Raw genomic sequence first — 16,042 nt, 5'->3', positions numbered from 1 at the left:
TATACAAAGCAAATTTTATACAGATATTGCAGCGAAATAGGCCAGCGAATTATACAATTGATGTGAAATAGGCCAACAAATTATACAATTGCAGCGAAATAAGCCAGCGAATTATACAATTTAGGCCAGCGAATCATACAGTTGTATATGTATAGCGAATTCTAAAGTTATATGTTTGCTATAGAACACAATTATGCAAACTTTGCTATAACATACGAATATAATTTTTTTATTTACTATATATGTGAAAGTTGCCGAATTAAATATCTCAATCTCTAAATAAAAATTTAATATGAAATTAAAAAAATACATAAATAAATATAAGTTATATGATTAGTCATCAAATTATTGACCCCATAATAATCATATATCAATATCACCCAAAAATAATTTCCAAAAATCATTCTATTCATTCAATTTCCTCTTCCAACAAAAATGTCTTTAATTTCAACCCTCAATTCTTCTCAATTTCTACTCAAAACCTTCTTCTTCTTCTTCTTCTCCATATCCATTTTCTCTCTGGTCAACGCTCGTTCTATAAAGTCAACGCATCATCACAGTATAGAGCTCGATGAATCGCTTACATATTTATGGCCGTTGCCGGCACAATTCACTTCCGGTAACGATACGCTCACTGTTGATCCTAATTTGACACTTGATTTTACCGGAAACGGTGGTGGTAGTGGTGGATCAGTTGTTGTTGAAGAAGCGTTTGAGAGATATAAGAAGATTATTTTTAAGCATGGTGCTAAATTAGCTAAATCTGGTGAATATTTTGATGTTAATAGGGTTACCGTCATTGTTCATTCTGATAATGATGAGGTAATTTTTTATGCTTTATCTTAATATTGGAGTTCATATTATGTTGAATTGTGTGAAATTTATAGTCTAAAGCTATGATTTTTATGGACTGAAGTTGTTTAGTAGTGTTACTTAGATTACCAATTACATGTATAATTACTTTTAGCCTTTTGTGGTGGAGGCTAGTTGCTAACTCCCACTAGTAAATACTGCAGATAACTCTGTCCGTCAAGCTTGGACAAATGAGAAGAAATCATCTAGTGTTTTTGACTTGTACGTCAGACCTTGTATATGTCAACCTTGTTCACTATGGCTATGGAAAATGAGAAATAATCAAATATGTAGTGTTTTTGCTACGTATTGTGTTGAATTGCGTGATCTCTTCTCAAAAGATATGATTTTTTTAATGGATTTAAGTTATATAAATTGAAACCAAATTAGAACTGTGTGTCCGGACAGCTCATTTGCACCTTGACTAATGTCTAGTGTTTTTGCTTATGTTGGGATTTGAACCCGAGACTTCATGGTATGGGGTAACTATGTCCACCAAGGCTACGACAAATGGGAAGAAGTCAGTAGTGTTTTTGCTACATATTGAGTTGAATTGTGTGAACCGTCTTCTCCAAAGATAGGATTTTTTAAATCAGATATAAGTTATACAAGCGGACAGTGTAGAGATTTTTAAGCTGAGATAACAGATTAGTTGTTTTTAGAGTATTACCAATTAGTGCTTTATTATAGAGATTTACGTGTACTTACTTTATAAAGAACTGATTGTGGAAATATTTTTATACTATGAGTGCATAGAACTTATATGTCTTTCTTTTCCTATTTATATTTTGGGACATGACATTTCATATGGCCTAATACCTGAATTCTGGACCTTTGATCTCATATCGTGTTGGGTTGTGTGAATGACCTTATTTAAACGTTTTTGCTGATAGAGAGGAGGCATATTTATTTATATATTTGCAACAACTTGAACCAATCGATGCTTAATGTGGAGGAGAGATTAGGAACAATTTTTATTGGTTTGTTGAATCGTTTTTTTGTCTCAGTTGCAACTTGGCGTTGATGAGAGCTACTCGTTATTGGTGACGAAGAGCAATGAACGTTCAATTATCGGGGGAGTCTCGATTGAGGTAAAGTTATCAACATTGATGTGGTGGAACTTTTATTTCTTTCTTGTTTGAAGTAATTTGAGTTATAAGTTCTATTTGTGCTGAAAATTCTTTTCCTGCCCACAAGCTCTCAATTGGAGGAGCTATGTTTTGTAGCATACAGTAGGATGATGTTGATGAATGTGATATAAAACTTAACCAAATAGGAAGTAGAACTAGATCAAAATTTCCATGGTAGTTAAAGAATGTGTCTAATGCTTAGGATGTAGAGAATGATTCGCCCCGTCTACTTAACATAAGTTGATCTCTGACATATCTGAAGAATAAGAAGAGCTGACAGGATATTTGTAGGTAGACATTTAAGGAGTTGGAAGAATGTAGAGAATGGTTTCCAATAAAGAAGCAGAACATTTTGTAGTTATTAGTGTTTTTATCCTTAGCGAAATGTTAAACACAATGCTTTACTTAGAAATTTCTAGTATTCTTTTGCTTTCCTATCCATGTACTTTTCTGATGTAGCATTGCTTCCCTTTTTCTTACATGTGGAGAATTTTGTCCTTAACTCTTGCTTTAGCTCCTGATAGTATATAACCTTTGCCTATCTAGTCTTACCTTATCGTAATTAACTTCCACAATCCGCACTGTTAACCCACTCATCAAGAAAAAAGAATGCAACAGAATAGTCTTGTTCCGTGATTTCTTCCCCTGCCTTTGACCGTTATGTGATGATGGTGCTAGACTGTGCATTCTTTGATTGGAGTGACTATAACTAGAAGTACATGAATAATTTTTTCGTCAACACTGCAGGCAAATTCTGTTTATGGTGCACTAAGAGGGCTTGAGGTACGTATGTTAAATGAATATGGTTTATCATAGTGGACAGGGATTTTTGCCACTTTGGTTTATAGTGGAATGGATTTATGACTGTTAATTTCATATCCTCACTGATAACAAATGTTTACTCAAACCCTTTTATACAGACATTGAGTCAGTTATGTAAGTTTGATTACGGGGTTAAAACAGTGCAAATTCGTAAGGCTCCATGGTTTATTCAAGACAAGCCCAGATTTGCATATCGCGGTCTTCTGTTAGGTAAGATCCAGTCTTTTGCAGCTAATTCTTGGGATTTAGTTGTTGTACAGGATTATCATACTTCTGAGAATGAGTCAAAACATCTGGATGTTGCCTTTTGCAGAGCACTAACTGATCTACTGGTTGTATTGTTGAATTATTCTGCAGATACATCAAGACACTATTTGCCGATTGAAATTATCAAGCAAATTATTGAATCTATGTCCTATGCTAAACTTGTAAGTTGTTGAATCCTATTTTACTGATCCAGTTTTTGAAATGAGCAATTACTTATTTCTGATATTGTTGATTGGAATCAGTAGAATGTTCTCCATTGGCACATCATAGATGAAGAGTCATTTCCTCTAGAAGTGCCTTCTTACCCAAACTTGTGGAAAGGGGCATATACAAAGTGGGAACGCTACACTCTCGAGGATGCCATTGAAATTGTTGCGTAAGAATTTTCTCCCCCAACTCAGATAATTTGAAGTCTTTTTGGTATGTAGGATTTCCCCCCTACCTTTTTCAAAAACCTTGAGCGCAGAAACTAAGTGATTTTTCCTTTTATTGCCTATGAGTGATAAATAAAGTCCCCAAGGTAATCAAATGCTTTGAGCTTTTGTTCCATATTTCTTAGGAAGAAAGTAAAAATGAAAGGGCCGTGGCTGGAGGTGCTAAAATCTTCATCTCAAGTGGCTACTAGAAAACCATATGTAGTATTATTCTAAACAATTGGTTGTATGGTTTTAGAGGGGCCAACAATAGTGAATTACTTATATTACACTGGATCAATATTCTAGTTTTACGTGCAAATCTGGCCACACCAAATAATGGATACCATTATAATACTTACACTTGATCAAAAAGTTTATTATGAGATTTCATTTAACACGTTAGCCGGATCATTTTGTACCATCTAGAGAATTGGGCAAAGCTATCAATCAATTGGGGAACTTTCAAAGAGAGTCTTCTTCTAGTGTTTCATTGAACAATTACTATGAACTTAAAGTTACAATCTTATCCTTTCATTGTCTTTGATTATTTAATTTCAATATCTATGCTTCCATTCAATTAATCGTTCTGGATATTGTTAAAGTTCCCAAAATAAATGATACAAAGAACTATAATATTCTTTTACATTATCATCTGTTTAAGTTGTTTGTTCTGTTTTTGGCTTCTCGTTAGATGTTCCTACATTATATTATTAGCTGATGCTGACAGAGTTCTCCTTGTTTCTTCTCTTCATGATGTCACATCAATTGAAGCTTTGCAAAGATGAGAGGTAAGTGACATCTTTGAAGTCTGCAAATGTTTCATTACCTCATCTAATGTTTTCTGGTTGTTGGTTAACACAATGCATCTATACTTCTCTTGATAAGTAAAAAAAAGAATGTTTAATCCTTTTCTAATTCCAAAAGTGTTACTTACACAGGTATCAATGTTATGGCAGAAGTTGATGTTCCCGGCCATGCAGAATCATGGTAAGTGTTTAAATTGGTCTATTCCTCGTACAGTCGTACTATATTGAGTCTATCAGAAATTTATGGATCTTTGGATTTTGAATTGCTGGTAGTTGCCTTCATTGCTCTTCACTTTTATCTGTCTAAATCTCCTGCAGGTTTTAAATTAATCCCGTTAGTGTGGTACTTTTTTTGGTATTGATATCAATGCTTAGTTAAAAAGCACAAAAAACTTTGAGAGCTGTACTTTTGAGGTGATAATTGGAAAAGTTTTCCTTGTGTATTGAATTCTTCAGTTTTTGAGATTGGTCTTATTTGGTCACCATTCCAATCATCAAATTGGGTTTCTCAAATAAAGGAAAAGTCGTGCTTATTTTGAAGTAAAACAGAAAGAAATATGAAGCGTATGATATTTGCACGGCGAAAGTAATTGTACTTCTAATCAGAATAGTGATACCAGGGAAACACTTAGTCTAATTCGTTTGTATCTCTGACCTCCCTCCTAACTAATAAGCGTATAACCATTGAACAAACTTGGTTAACAAACATAGTTTATTTGGGGTTGGTAATAATGTTCCGGATGAACTTTCTCTTATTAGTTCTCCTTGACATTTTTGGTGTGGTGACAATATTTTGGATGGAAAGATGCTTAAAAAAGAGAGAATGTTACAAGGAACATGAATATTTTCTTATTCATTGTATGTCATCACTCCCTTTAGTTGTGTTATAAATTTATGTTGTGTCTCAGTTTAGTTTTATTAGAACATGAATATTTTCTTATTCATTGTAGGTCATCACTCCCTTTAGTTATGTTATAAATTTATGTTGCGTCTCAGTTTGGTTTTATTCACTCTACAGGGGTGCAGGGTACCCTGATCTTTGGCCTTCTCCATCTTGTAAAGAGCCCTTAGATGTTTCAAAAAACTATACTTTTGATGTGATATCAGGCATTTTGGCTGGTTAGTTTCGAAGGGTTCCCTTTAAGAATTCTACCATTTTTTCTGGATTTGTATAATTACATTTAACGTTCTTTGTGTAGCTAATAGGATATATTTTCATACTTCGATTTATCATTATCTTTTATTTAAAGATTAGAGCCTAGTTTTTAGTAAGATAATCTTATCTTTTAGTTAGAGTTTCAAGAGTTCTTACTTTGAGTTCACTGTTCTATAAATAGTGCCTTTGTACTTTGTCTAAGACAATTGAAAGACATCATTAATTGATTTGATCATCAGTTTAACTTCTATACACTAACTATATAGAAAAATTATGTCACCTAAAGTTAGCTACAAGCAACTGTAGTTAAGTTTTCTTTAAAAAATGAGATCAGTAACCTAGAAGCTGAGACAGGTAACGTTCTAAAACATGTTTAAGTACCTGATAGCGTAAAAATTCTGTAAGTGTATGTAATTTCAAGCTATATCCCTATAGTTCTATCTTGCATCGTGTCTTCCTGCTCCCTTCCCCTTTCTTCCCCAATCTTCAACCCTCTTGTTCTTTTGTTTCACTCTTTTTTCTCCTCTCTCTGTCTGTTTCTTGTCCTTCTCTCTTTCTCATTTCTTGCCTTTCTCCCTTTTTGTTTCTCGTATGACATGTCTCTCTCTCTCTCTCTATGTACATTGCATCCTTGCATATGTAATTCTGATAATGACCATGCCTCCCGTTTACTGATATGATCCTCTGGTCATAGTTAGTATTGCATTATCCTCTCAAAAAAGACCATTGAACTCAAAGTTGCCGCACGTGAAGACATAATTTTTTCTCTTTCTTGTCACCATGGATGTTAAATTTCCATTCTTATTTTTTTGCAGAGATGAGGAAGATTTTTCCATTTGAGCTCTTCCACTTAGGCGGTGACGAGGTCAACACAAGTTAGTACTATTTTTCTATTTTTTGCAGAAAATTCCCTACATTTTGTTGCATTTCTAATTTTAGCTAATCATTTGACCAAGAGAATAGAAAACAATTGTGCTATGTCCACCAATGTCAAGTTAAGATAACTTGTTGCTTCAGAATCACAACTGTAAATATTTTAAGGAATCATTGGCTCTAGAAGTATACTGATTCAAGATACCAAAAACCCAGGCAAAACCAATAGCTAAAGGGCAAAGTGTCTTAGAATTGAAATATTTTGTATTTTAGTTCCCACATCTTTGATTATGCAGTTTTTATTTTAAAGTAGGGTTAACTTACTATCTTCATTAGTTCTTCTATTGGATAAATCAATTGCAGAATAGATGAATTATTTATAACAGTTCTCCGGTTTTTATATTTAGTTTTTTTATTTGTTAAGAAGCAAAAGAAGAAGAAAAGTCCTATAAAATAGAATCCAGATATAGAAAATATACAGTACGTACTGGCAGCCTATCCTTCATTTTATAGTCCCAGCAATTTCAGTGCTGTATCATGTTATAAGTCGTGTTTACGGAGTTCAATTTCGTGGTATCCATCCATATGACTGATAACTTAGTATCTATTTCTTCCATTATAGTACTGCAAATATTTCTTTACCTTCTTCTCGGATTCTATCGAACAGTTGATTGTGATATGCTTTTATGTTGGTTGTTAAAACTTAAAAAAGATATTTCTCTTTTGACCATTTCTCCTTTGATGTCACTTTTTGTCATTTTCTCTTTTTCAACCAGAACTCTCATTATATGCATATCTTTCTGACCATGCATGCACTTACACGTCAAAAGAAAATGATCGTTGTTGGATCTTTTTTGTGGTTGAGTGTTACAAACCACTGCCCACTGTCCATAGCTCCCCGCCTCCTCCGGAAAAATATGGGAGGAACAATCGAAAATAAGTACTGAATACTGTTCATTTTTGCAGCTTGTTGGACAACTACACCACACGTGAAACAATGGTAACCTCCCTCGTCTCATGTCCTTTATGTTTTTGAAGTTCCATATATATGTTGAAATTGCTCTAACTTGTTTGTCAAACCAAAAAAAAGGCGCAGTTAGTATTTCACTCATGGAAGTACCTTGCACTATGCCTATAAGAACAGTGGCATCTATATATTGACTTATATCAGTGATGATGAAAATCACGAGTGATTATAGGGGATCCTATTACCAATATGGATCTTATGTTTCACACATTTATGTTACATAAACCAATTCGCGATTCAGTTAGTGCAGGATATACTTTGGATTGAGAATATGTCCCAGGGAGTACTAGAAGTGCTACCATCTGTTTTTTTTCTTGATATCAATAAAGGACTGTGGACGAAGTAATTCTGTATGTAGGCTATATATTTATGTCATTATGTGTTTTAGATTTAGATGGATTGTAACCTTTATACTTGCTGATAACATGCCCTGATTCATCCGTTTAATTATGTCTCCTATCTTTACTTTTTCAATGCAGTGCTGTTCATCAACTCATTCTGTTTGCAGGCTTCAAGATCATAAGATGACTGCAAAGGATGCATATCAGTATTTTGTACTCAAAGCTCAAGAAATAGCTATATCACACAACTGGACACCTGTTAACTGGTAAATTCTCTTAGAAATCGCAAACTAAGTGCCCCGTAGTACTTGTAAGTTCGTGTTTTTCTTCCTTTTAATCAGTTAAAATAGGGAACAGTGAAGATTAACAAAATATAGATAATATATTAAACAGATTCAAATCAGAATGAAGATTTTGTTGGACTGTGGTTCCTATGAACTTGCGGCGCAAGGTGTTTTCTTTTCTACTTTTCTATTTTATCTATGACTTGGCGAAGGTATTAAAGAATGTGTTGCAAAAAAGTTAATTGGAGTACGATGTGTCTCTTGCTGTCTTATAATGCATAAAATAAAATTTTGTTTTCTGGAAAAGGATACACCAGTAGTTCGTTTAATCCAAAAGCAAGCATGAGCAGTTATTTATGGTTGAAATGTAGTCGTTCGTTTTTTTCTAATTTTTGACATGGTATATGGATTTTATATTTGTAGGGAAGAAACCTTCAACAATTTTCCATCTAAACTTAACCCACGGACGGTGGTGCATAACTGGTGAGGATCAATCTGACTGGATTTATCTGCTCATTAATATGATGGGTTTTTCCGTTTTAAGTATGCAACCATCTGAATATCTTATTGATATAGGTTAGTTGGTGATGTTTGTGCAAAGGCAGTTGCAAGTGGTTTTAGATGCATTTATAGCAATCAGGGTTATTGGTATCTCGATCACTTAGATGTCCCGTGGGAGGAGGTCTATTTTGCAGAACCACTGGAAGGAATAAAGAGTATCTCTGAGCAAAAACTTATACTTGGAGGTGAAGTATGCATGTGGGGAGAAACCGCAGATGCCTCAGATGTTCAACAAACCATATGGCCACGGGCTGCAGCTGCAGCAGGTATTCTCTTGGATATGTTGGATAGTACGACACTTTATAGCAGTTCAACGAACCTTCTTTTCATAAATATTTCAACACAATGTTTGATTACACATTAGAATGATTTGTTGGCTAGTTTTTTTCCAACTTTGACTAGTTTTTCAAGTGAATTTTACTCACTCACAACTTCAAACTCTTTTCCAAGTGAAATGCATGTCCAAACACAACCTCAACTTCCAATTACTAGATCTCAACTTCAACTTTAAATACTGCTCCATCTGTTCCAATTTATTTGTCTTACTTTTCCTTTTCAATCCGTCTCAAAAAGAATGTCTTTTTTCCTTTTTGACAACTCTTTAACATCAACTTTCCAACATGACTTCTACTTATCTTTTGTTTAAGAGCACAAGATTCAAAAGTTCTCTTTACTCTCTGTGCCAAGTCAAAACCATACAATCAGACTGAAACAGAAGGAGTACTTTTTTTAATCTAAATATCACTCAATTTATATCCAAACGCTTACCTTTTTTTACCTTCCGTAGGAGCTCCAACCATTTTATCCATATGTCGAACTCACAACCTTAGGGTTGGAAGTGAGGGGTGTTTACCATCCGAGCAACTCCCTCCGTTTGACTACTTATTTTTCATTCTGGTATTGACATCTTTGTTTTACTAGACTGGCGATGAAACAAAACTCAACCACTGCTTTCTACTAGATCCTTCCACTCAGTCTTTTGCTGTCATATATTAGGTTCTCTTTCTCCAGAAGAAATTTCAAGCTTGCTACTAATACTGCCTTCATGTTTACTTTACAGAGCGGTTGTGGAGCGACAAGGAGACCACATCATCAAAAAATACTACGTCAACTGCATTACAGAGGCTGGAGTACTTCCGATGCCTCTTGACAAGGCGTGGTGTTCCAGCAGCTCCAGTTACCAATTTTTATGCTCGACGTCCTCCATTGGGGCCAGGGTCATGTTATGAACAATAACTTGTGTAGCATCATCAAGTTAGATCCGTGTGCTATAACTGGTAAGTTTGCGAAACTCATGACCTAGTAAATCTTGTCAGCTTGACGCTGCTGTATAGTCTCATGCCCTTAGAAACGATCCTACGTTGAGATTGTCTGTTGTTTTACTCACTCATTTTCGAGATCTTCACTGTACCATTATTGTGTTTTCTTAATGTGAATAAGAGAAAACTGTATGATCTTGCAAGACTCCATACTTAAAACTTTGGATTTGGCAATATTTTGCCTCGTATATTACATTCAAACTTGTTATCTCATATTCTTATTTCATTTTCATGTGATAAGCTAAAAGACTATTGGAATATGAAGTTCATGTGAATTCCTCTTCGTAGTTTTTCATTTTACTGGGCTCGTGAAAAGATTTGAGTTTCAAAATTCAGTAAGATTCGCGATATGAAAAGAATTGATTCTAGCATTGATAATGATAGTGACTTTATGAGGTATCGTTTGGTACGCGGGATAAAAGAAAGGGATAAAAGAAAGGCTTAGACTTAGACTTAGACTTGACTTAAACCTTTCCTATTTAATTCAATTAGTATAACATTAGTGGAGTTAAATCTAGAAAAGAATCTTGGTTTAGAGATTAATAATTTATATTATTAAATTAGTAGGTCATTGAATAAGACATTTGAATAGAATATTCCAATTCCCCTTGTGACTTAAATCAAACACTAATTAGTATTCTAATATTTACTTTAAACAAATGAATATAAAACATGTGTATCATGTATATTATATATAATCTCTTAATTCTCACATTAATTCATGATATTATGGTGAAATTATATAATTTGTTGTAAATAAATTTATTGAGATAAATGCACCATATGACTACATCTAGGTATATACTAATGTGGATAAGTAAAAAATATACGATTAATATAATGATTAATGAACAAATAAAAATGAACGGAGAAATAAATACAAATAAAGTTTTGATCACTAATCTCAAATAGAATAAGTTCCTAAGCCAAATTAACATATATTTAACATCAATAAGCATAAAGTTTTATTCTTTATATAATTATATATTTTGTCTTTTTCATCAAATATATTTTGTCAAAAATAATAATTTTCTGCTTGAAATTATTTTGTAAAAACTACTCAATATTAATACCTTTACAAAAATTCCACATACACTATTGTTTACATTTACATAATCAAAAAATCATTTTATAACGATGTTATGAATATTTTTTTTTATTGTTATAGCGAGATATTACTATAGAGAATAAATCACGTGATACAATATGAAAGTCGATTCTAATGTTATAATAAAATATTATTATAGAATATGACTATTATAAAAAAAATCTGATGATAGTCAAATATACGATTTTTTCAACCTTCCAAATTTTCTTAAATAAGCCAATTTAAAGGGTCTTTCCTTCCCACTCAATTTATTATTGAGTAAAAAGGGAAGCACTACTTGATTGTGAAGTTTAAAATATGACTCACATTTGCATTATTATTGCAAAAAAAAAAAAAAGATTCTACATGATATTCACATTTATTCTTGCACTATTTTTATTAACTATAAAATTATGGCATTGATATTAATTTATGCTCCCCTTATAATTTTATGAAATATTTTTATTTATCGCGAATAATATGTATCAGATAATTTTGTCCATCTAAAAAAGTGCAATGATATTTGCTAGTGTTACAAAATATCTGGCTTCCCTTATTTTTGAGGAAAAAAAACCGGTGGCAGAAATAATTTGTATGGTATATTTATTCGTATTTGATATTTACATTAAATGTACCCATATACTCAATGTGAAATGATTTTTATCACGGTATGATGAATAGTATTGTTCAATAAACAATTTTTATAATGAAATAATGACATATTACATTCGATATATGTCAATCTTAATAATTTTACCGTGTAATTTTTGTTTGAGCCGGTGTATATAAGATATATGTCTTGCATATACATCTTTTAGCATTTAACTAACCACAATTAAGCGATATGCATTTTTTCATTTGTTCATCTCAATATTAATTATATAGTTAGGTGTAAATACTCGATATAAATAAATATTTACTTATTTACACATAAATTTAACAAAATAAATTTACATACTAGCAATTCGATATCCAGTAAAAATAAATATTTACCTTAAATAATTCGATCTGCCAATATTTAAATGGAAAAAAAAATGTTTTACTATTTTTACATGGATTCTTCATATTTTAAAACAATATATAAAACCATACAATAATCACACTATTAAATGCAAAAATAAATTGCGTGCAATATGTAACAGAGAATTCATATCATATAATTAACGTGAGCCCTTTAAATTCAATGATATTTAATAAACAAGGTATTGATTGTGACGTTTAGAGCTGTCAATATGGGCTAACATATCTCATCCAGGTTAATTCATACAGGTTTCGACAATTTTACGGGTCAGGCCGGGCTAGCCTATTTCTGATATGGGCTAGAAAACGGCCGGCCGAACCCACAAGTACTTGGGTTACAGGCTTGCCGGGCCAGCCCATTTTTTTTAAAAATTATATTATTTTTAGAATTATTAAATTAAATTATAAATTATAAATTAAAAATATTATCATAAATATCGACAAAAAAGTATTACGTGATTTTAATGTTACTATTTTTTTTATCAAATCCACAAATAAAATTATCTTTATAATATTTATTAAGTTTTTTTTCAAGTAAAAGTATAAATATCTAAATAAAAATATTAACCTAATTGTTTTGAGTTTGGACTCTATTTAATTTTAAATTTTAATATTATATTATATTTTTTAATTAGTTTTTTTTGGCCCACGGGCCGACCCTACCGATATTTCTCAAGCCCCACAAATCAGCAGACTTATTCAGGCCGAGCGAAAAAGTCCTTTTCTCAAATGGGCTTCAAAAATCGTAGCTTAGCCCTATTAAATTCGGGATTAGGCCAGGCCGACCCGACAGACCTAGCCCATATTGACGACTCTAGTGACATTGAAAGATTGACCTTCTATTTTCGATAATTCATAATTTAAATTTTATGATTTGTATTACGATTTCAAATTTATATTTTATAGTAATAATTGAGTTTATGGTAAGAATATAAAGTATTAAAATAAGATTTTCTGACATAAAATTTAAATCAATCAAACTTTAAAATTATTTAATATATCAAATGAGAAATTCAAAAATTAAAACTCGATAATATAATGAGGTAGAACAAATTACAAGTAAATTATAGTGAATTATAAGGACTTTGAAATAGTTAACTTTCACATGACTTTTGGTAGGGTGGGTCGGATCGAATTTGTATTTAAAAAAGCCAAAAAAATAATTATACTAAAAAAGAAAAACTATTTACAAGCGTCTACTCTTTTACAATCGTGGATCAAATCAAGATAAATATATTGATCGAGTTCAATTTGAATACATACTTTACTTAATCGATTAAATTTGTGTAGTTTCACCTTTTAAAAAGTATGGTTGCATTTTTAAAATTCAATAATAATACATATATGATAAATCATTAAGTCATGTAACTATTTTAAATTACAAAAAAACATCTTGCTTAATCGTTAGTTCAAGGCGTATTCTTGTGTTAAAAAAATGTGATAATACTATTTTAGAGTAAAAGATAGAATACAGATATATATGAGCTATTTTTTACACGTTAAATATTTTTGACACTATATTGAATATAAAAATAATAATTTTACTTTTGTTATTTTCTTCATTTCATTTTATTTATAACTTTAGCTTCTTTTTTCATGTCTATTAAGAAAATATAATAAATATAATTTTCATGTCCACTAAGAAAATATAATAAATATGATAAGCAATTTTCTAAGTTATCTTATTTATTAGTTTTTTTTTTTTTTAAAAATGTATTGAGCAGATTAAAGGATACGACTTTAGTATTAATAATACAATTGAAAATAATTTTCAACTTTAATATTGTTTTTTTAATAACAATTATAATAAGATATTTTTTTTAGCTAAAGTAATGATTAAAACAAGACAAGGTATTAAAATAAACGAAAAAGAGTAAAAAGAATTATTATTAAATTATGTGAAATTGAATAAACATGACTCAATTAATAGTTTGATCTAAAAAATCGTCACGACTAATAGTCTGGTTAAAATATATCCTTACCGTTATCAATGGTCAAAAATATTTTTTTTATTCTAATATTTTACTCTATTGAAAAAACTAATGTTTTTTTTTCTAAATCACTTAACTATTATAATGTTTTTCTAAATAAAATATTTATTTGAAAAAAATAAACCAAATAAGAAGACATTTTAACTCATTAAGTAACTAGATACATGTGCCCTTGCTAGCAAGGGCCCAATATCTTTTATTTTTTATTCTATTTTATGTGATACATATAAAATTTAGAGAGTTAATTAAATTTTATAATATGATTTTAAATACTTTAAGTTATTAATTATTGTAATTTATAATATCTTATGTAATTTTAAATAATATATGTTATTTTCCTTGTCCCAATATATATTATACAAATAGAATTTCAAGAGTCAATATGTTGTTAATTATCGCATGGAACCACACATGTGAAGCAGACATATTGGTTGTCTCTTGTGTTTTTAAGATGGAACAACTAAAATATGAATAAGAAATATATTTACGTATACAAAATGTCAAAAGCCTCAATCAATAAATAAGTTGAAATTAATCAAAGACCTCTACTAATTAAAACACAATTTTTCAATGTGAAATCTCATAAATCAATTAGTAGATGTAGAGGTCTTTATTTATCGAAATAATATCCCTTCCGTCCACTATTAATTGTCATACATTCTATTTTTAAAGTCAAATCATAAAAATTTTGATTAACATTTTACAATATATTTTTTCATTATACTGATATGCAAAAAATTGCAATATAGTTTTTGAGTATCTAAATTTTTTGTTTTAATATCAAATTGATGTATTTTACATGACAAATAAAAGTAGACGGGGGGAATAATTGATTTACGGAGAAAAAAAAGCTGAAATTAAAAGAGAAATAAAAAATGATGTTGGCAAGATTTGAATCCCAGACCTTGGAGTTAAAATGTCAAGCCTAATTCAGTAAGTCAAACAGATAGTTATGTGAATAAAAACACAGCTGAAGCAGACATGTTGACCTGCAGTTGTGTGTTTATTGCCACTTATATATAAGTAGTAGATAATATGAGCAACTTTAGACCAAACGGGTGACAAAAACATGCATTTTCGGGCCAAATTATTAATTTAGGATATTTTAATTTAAAATTCGCATAATTTAAGAATATTTTAACCCTTACTCGCTAAATAAATATATTTTTAGATGCTTTTGTGCTCCAATTAAATATTCATATTTATATGTTTCAAAATATTGAATTCCATTAATTAAGTTTGTAATTCATCAACATAAGATTGTAGTGTGATGATTAGTGTTTATTTCGACCTAAATCAAAAGTCTAATATTGGAAGGGAAAATTGTATATAATAGCAAACTAATAACTTAAAATAAATGGAGTAGCTAAGGTTTGATTTAATTGTGCTCCATAGCAAACGTTTGCAAAAAATTGTTAGGCGCCTCTCTCCCAAATATCTCGCTCGTCACTCTCCTCCAATCTCTCGCTCGCTTTCTCACTTTTTATATAAACACAAGTGTATAAAAATTGTTTATAATTGTATAAAGCAGAGAAAATTGTATAAATACATATATTTTTGTTCCCCTCTCTCCCCTCTTCCAAATCTCTCTCGTCACTCTCCCAAATCTCGCTCGCCACCCTTGCCTTTCTCACTTATACAAACAGAAGCGAAATGTATAAATTGCGTTTCTGTTTGTATAAAGCGTGAGAAAATTGTATATACACATGCAAGTACATATATTTTCGTCCGATACACTTATAATTGTACAATAAAAATACTCCCCTGCCCAGTTTCTTTTGCCTTTCTCTCTTTCTCGTTTTATACAATTTAAAATTGTATCTAATTTCTCTCTTTCTCGTTTTATACAATTCGATTCAATTGTATATTCCTTGTCAAGTCTCTTTTGCTTTCTCTCTTTCTCATTTTATACAAATTCAAATTGTATATAATCGTTCTATACACTTATAATAATACAATTCGTTTCATACACTTCGTTTTTATACAGTTCTCTGCCCAAGTGTCTCTCTCTTTCTTGTTTTATACACTTCGTTTTATACAATTTGCTTCAACTGTATATGTATAGCGAATTATATAGTTTCTATGTTTGC

General features: G+C 31.0%; 1 protein-coding gene across 1 annotated transcript; it reads left to right on the top strand.

Moving 5' to 3' along the window:
* The first annotated feature begins 376 nt into the window (after positions 1-376).
* On the top strand, positions 377-10,084 carry LOC107020636 (beta-hexosaminidase 1). The gene is made up of 15 exons (XM_015221079.2): positions 377-822; positions 1,860-1,943; positions 2,730-2,765; positions 2,903-3,014; positions 3,162-3,232; positions 3,317-3,447; positions 4,259-4,275; positions 4,426-4,474; positions 5,312-5,412; positions 6,265-6,324; positions 7,289-7,322; positions 7,858-7,956; positions 8,398-8,457; positions 8,551-8,801; positions 9,596-10,084. The coding sequence occupies exons 1-15, from the start codon at positions 436-438 to the stop codon at positions 9,769-9,771; spliced, it is 1,668 nt and encodes a 555-aa protein (XP_015076565.1). The 5' UTR covers positions 377-435; the 3' UTR covers positions 9,772-10,084.
* Positions 10,085-16,042: the final 5,958 nt, after the last annotated feature.

The sequence above is a fragment of the Solanum pennellii genome, chromosome 5 (genome assembly GCF_001406875.1).
Source record: "Solanum pennellii chromosome 5, SPENNV200".
Classification (NCBI taxonomy): Eukaryota; Viridiplantae; Streptophyta; class Magnoliopsida; order Solanales; family Solanaceae; genus Solanum; species Solanum pennellii.
The sequence above is the reverse complement of the archived record's forward strand: the minus strand, read 5'-3'. Positions and strand labels throughout refer to the sequence as shown.

What these genes read in the sequence shown, in the direction of transcription:
- LOC107020636 (XM_015221079.2), top strand. Translation starts at nt 436, where the DNA reads ATGTCTTTAATTTCAACCCTCAATTCTTCTCAATTTCTACTCAAAACC. An exon ending in CTATGTCCTATGCTAAACTT is followed by an intron (nt 3,233 to 3,316) that starts GTAAGTTGTTGA and finishes TGGAATCAGTAG; the next exon opens with AATGTTCTCCATTGGCACAT. An exon ending in CGGACGGTGGTGCATAACTG is followed by an intron (nt 8,458 to 8,550) that starts GTGAGGATCAAT and finishes TTATTGATATAG; the next exon opens with GTTAGTTGGTGATGTTTGTG.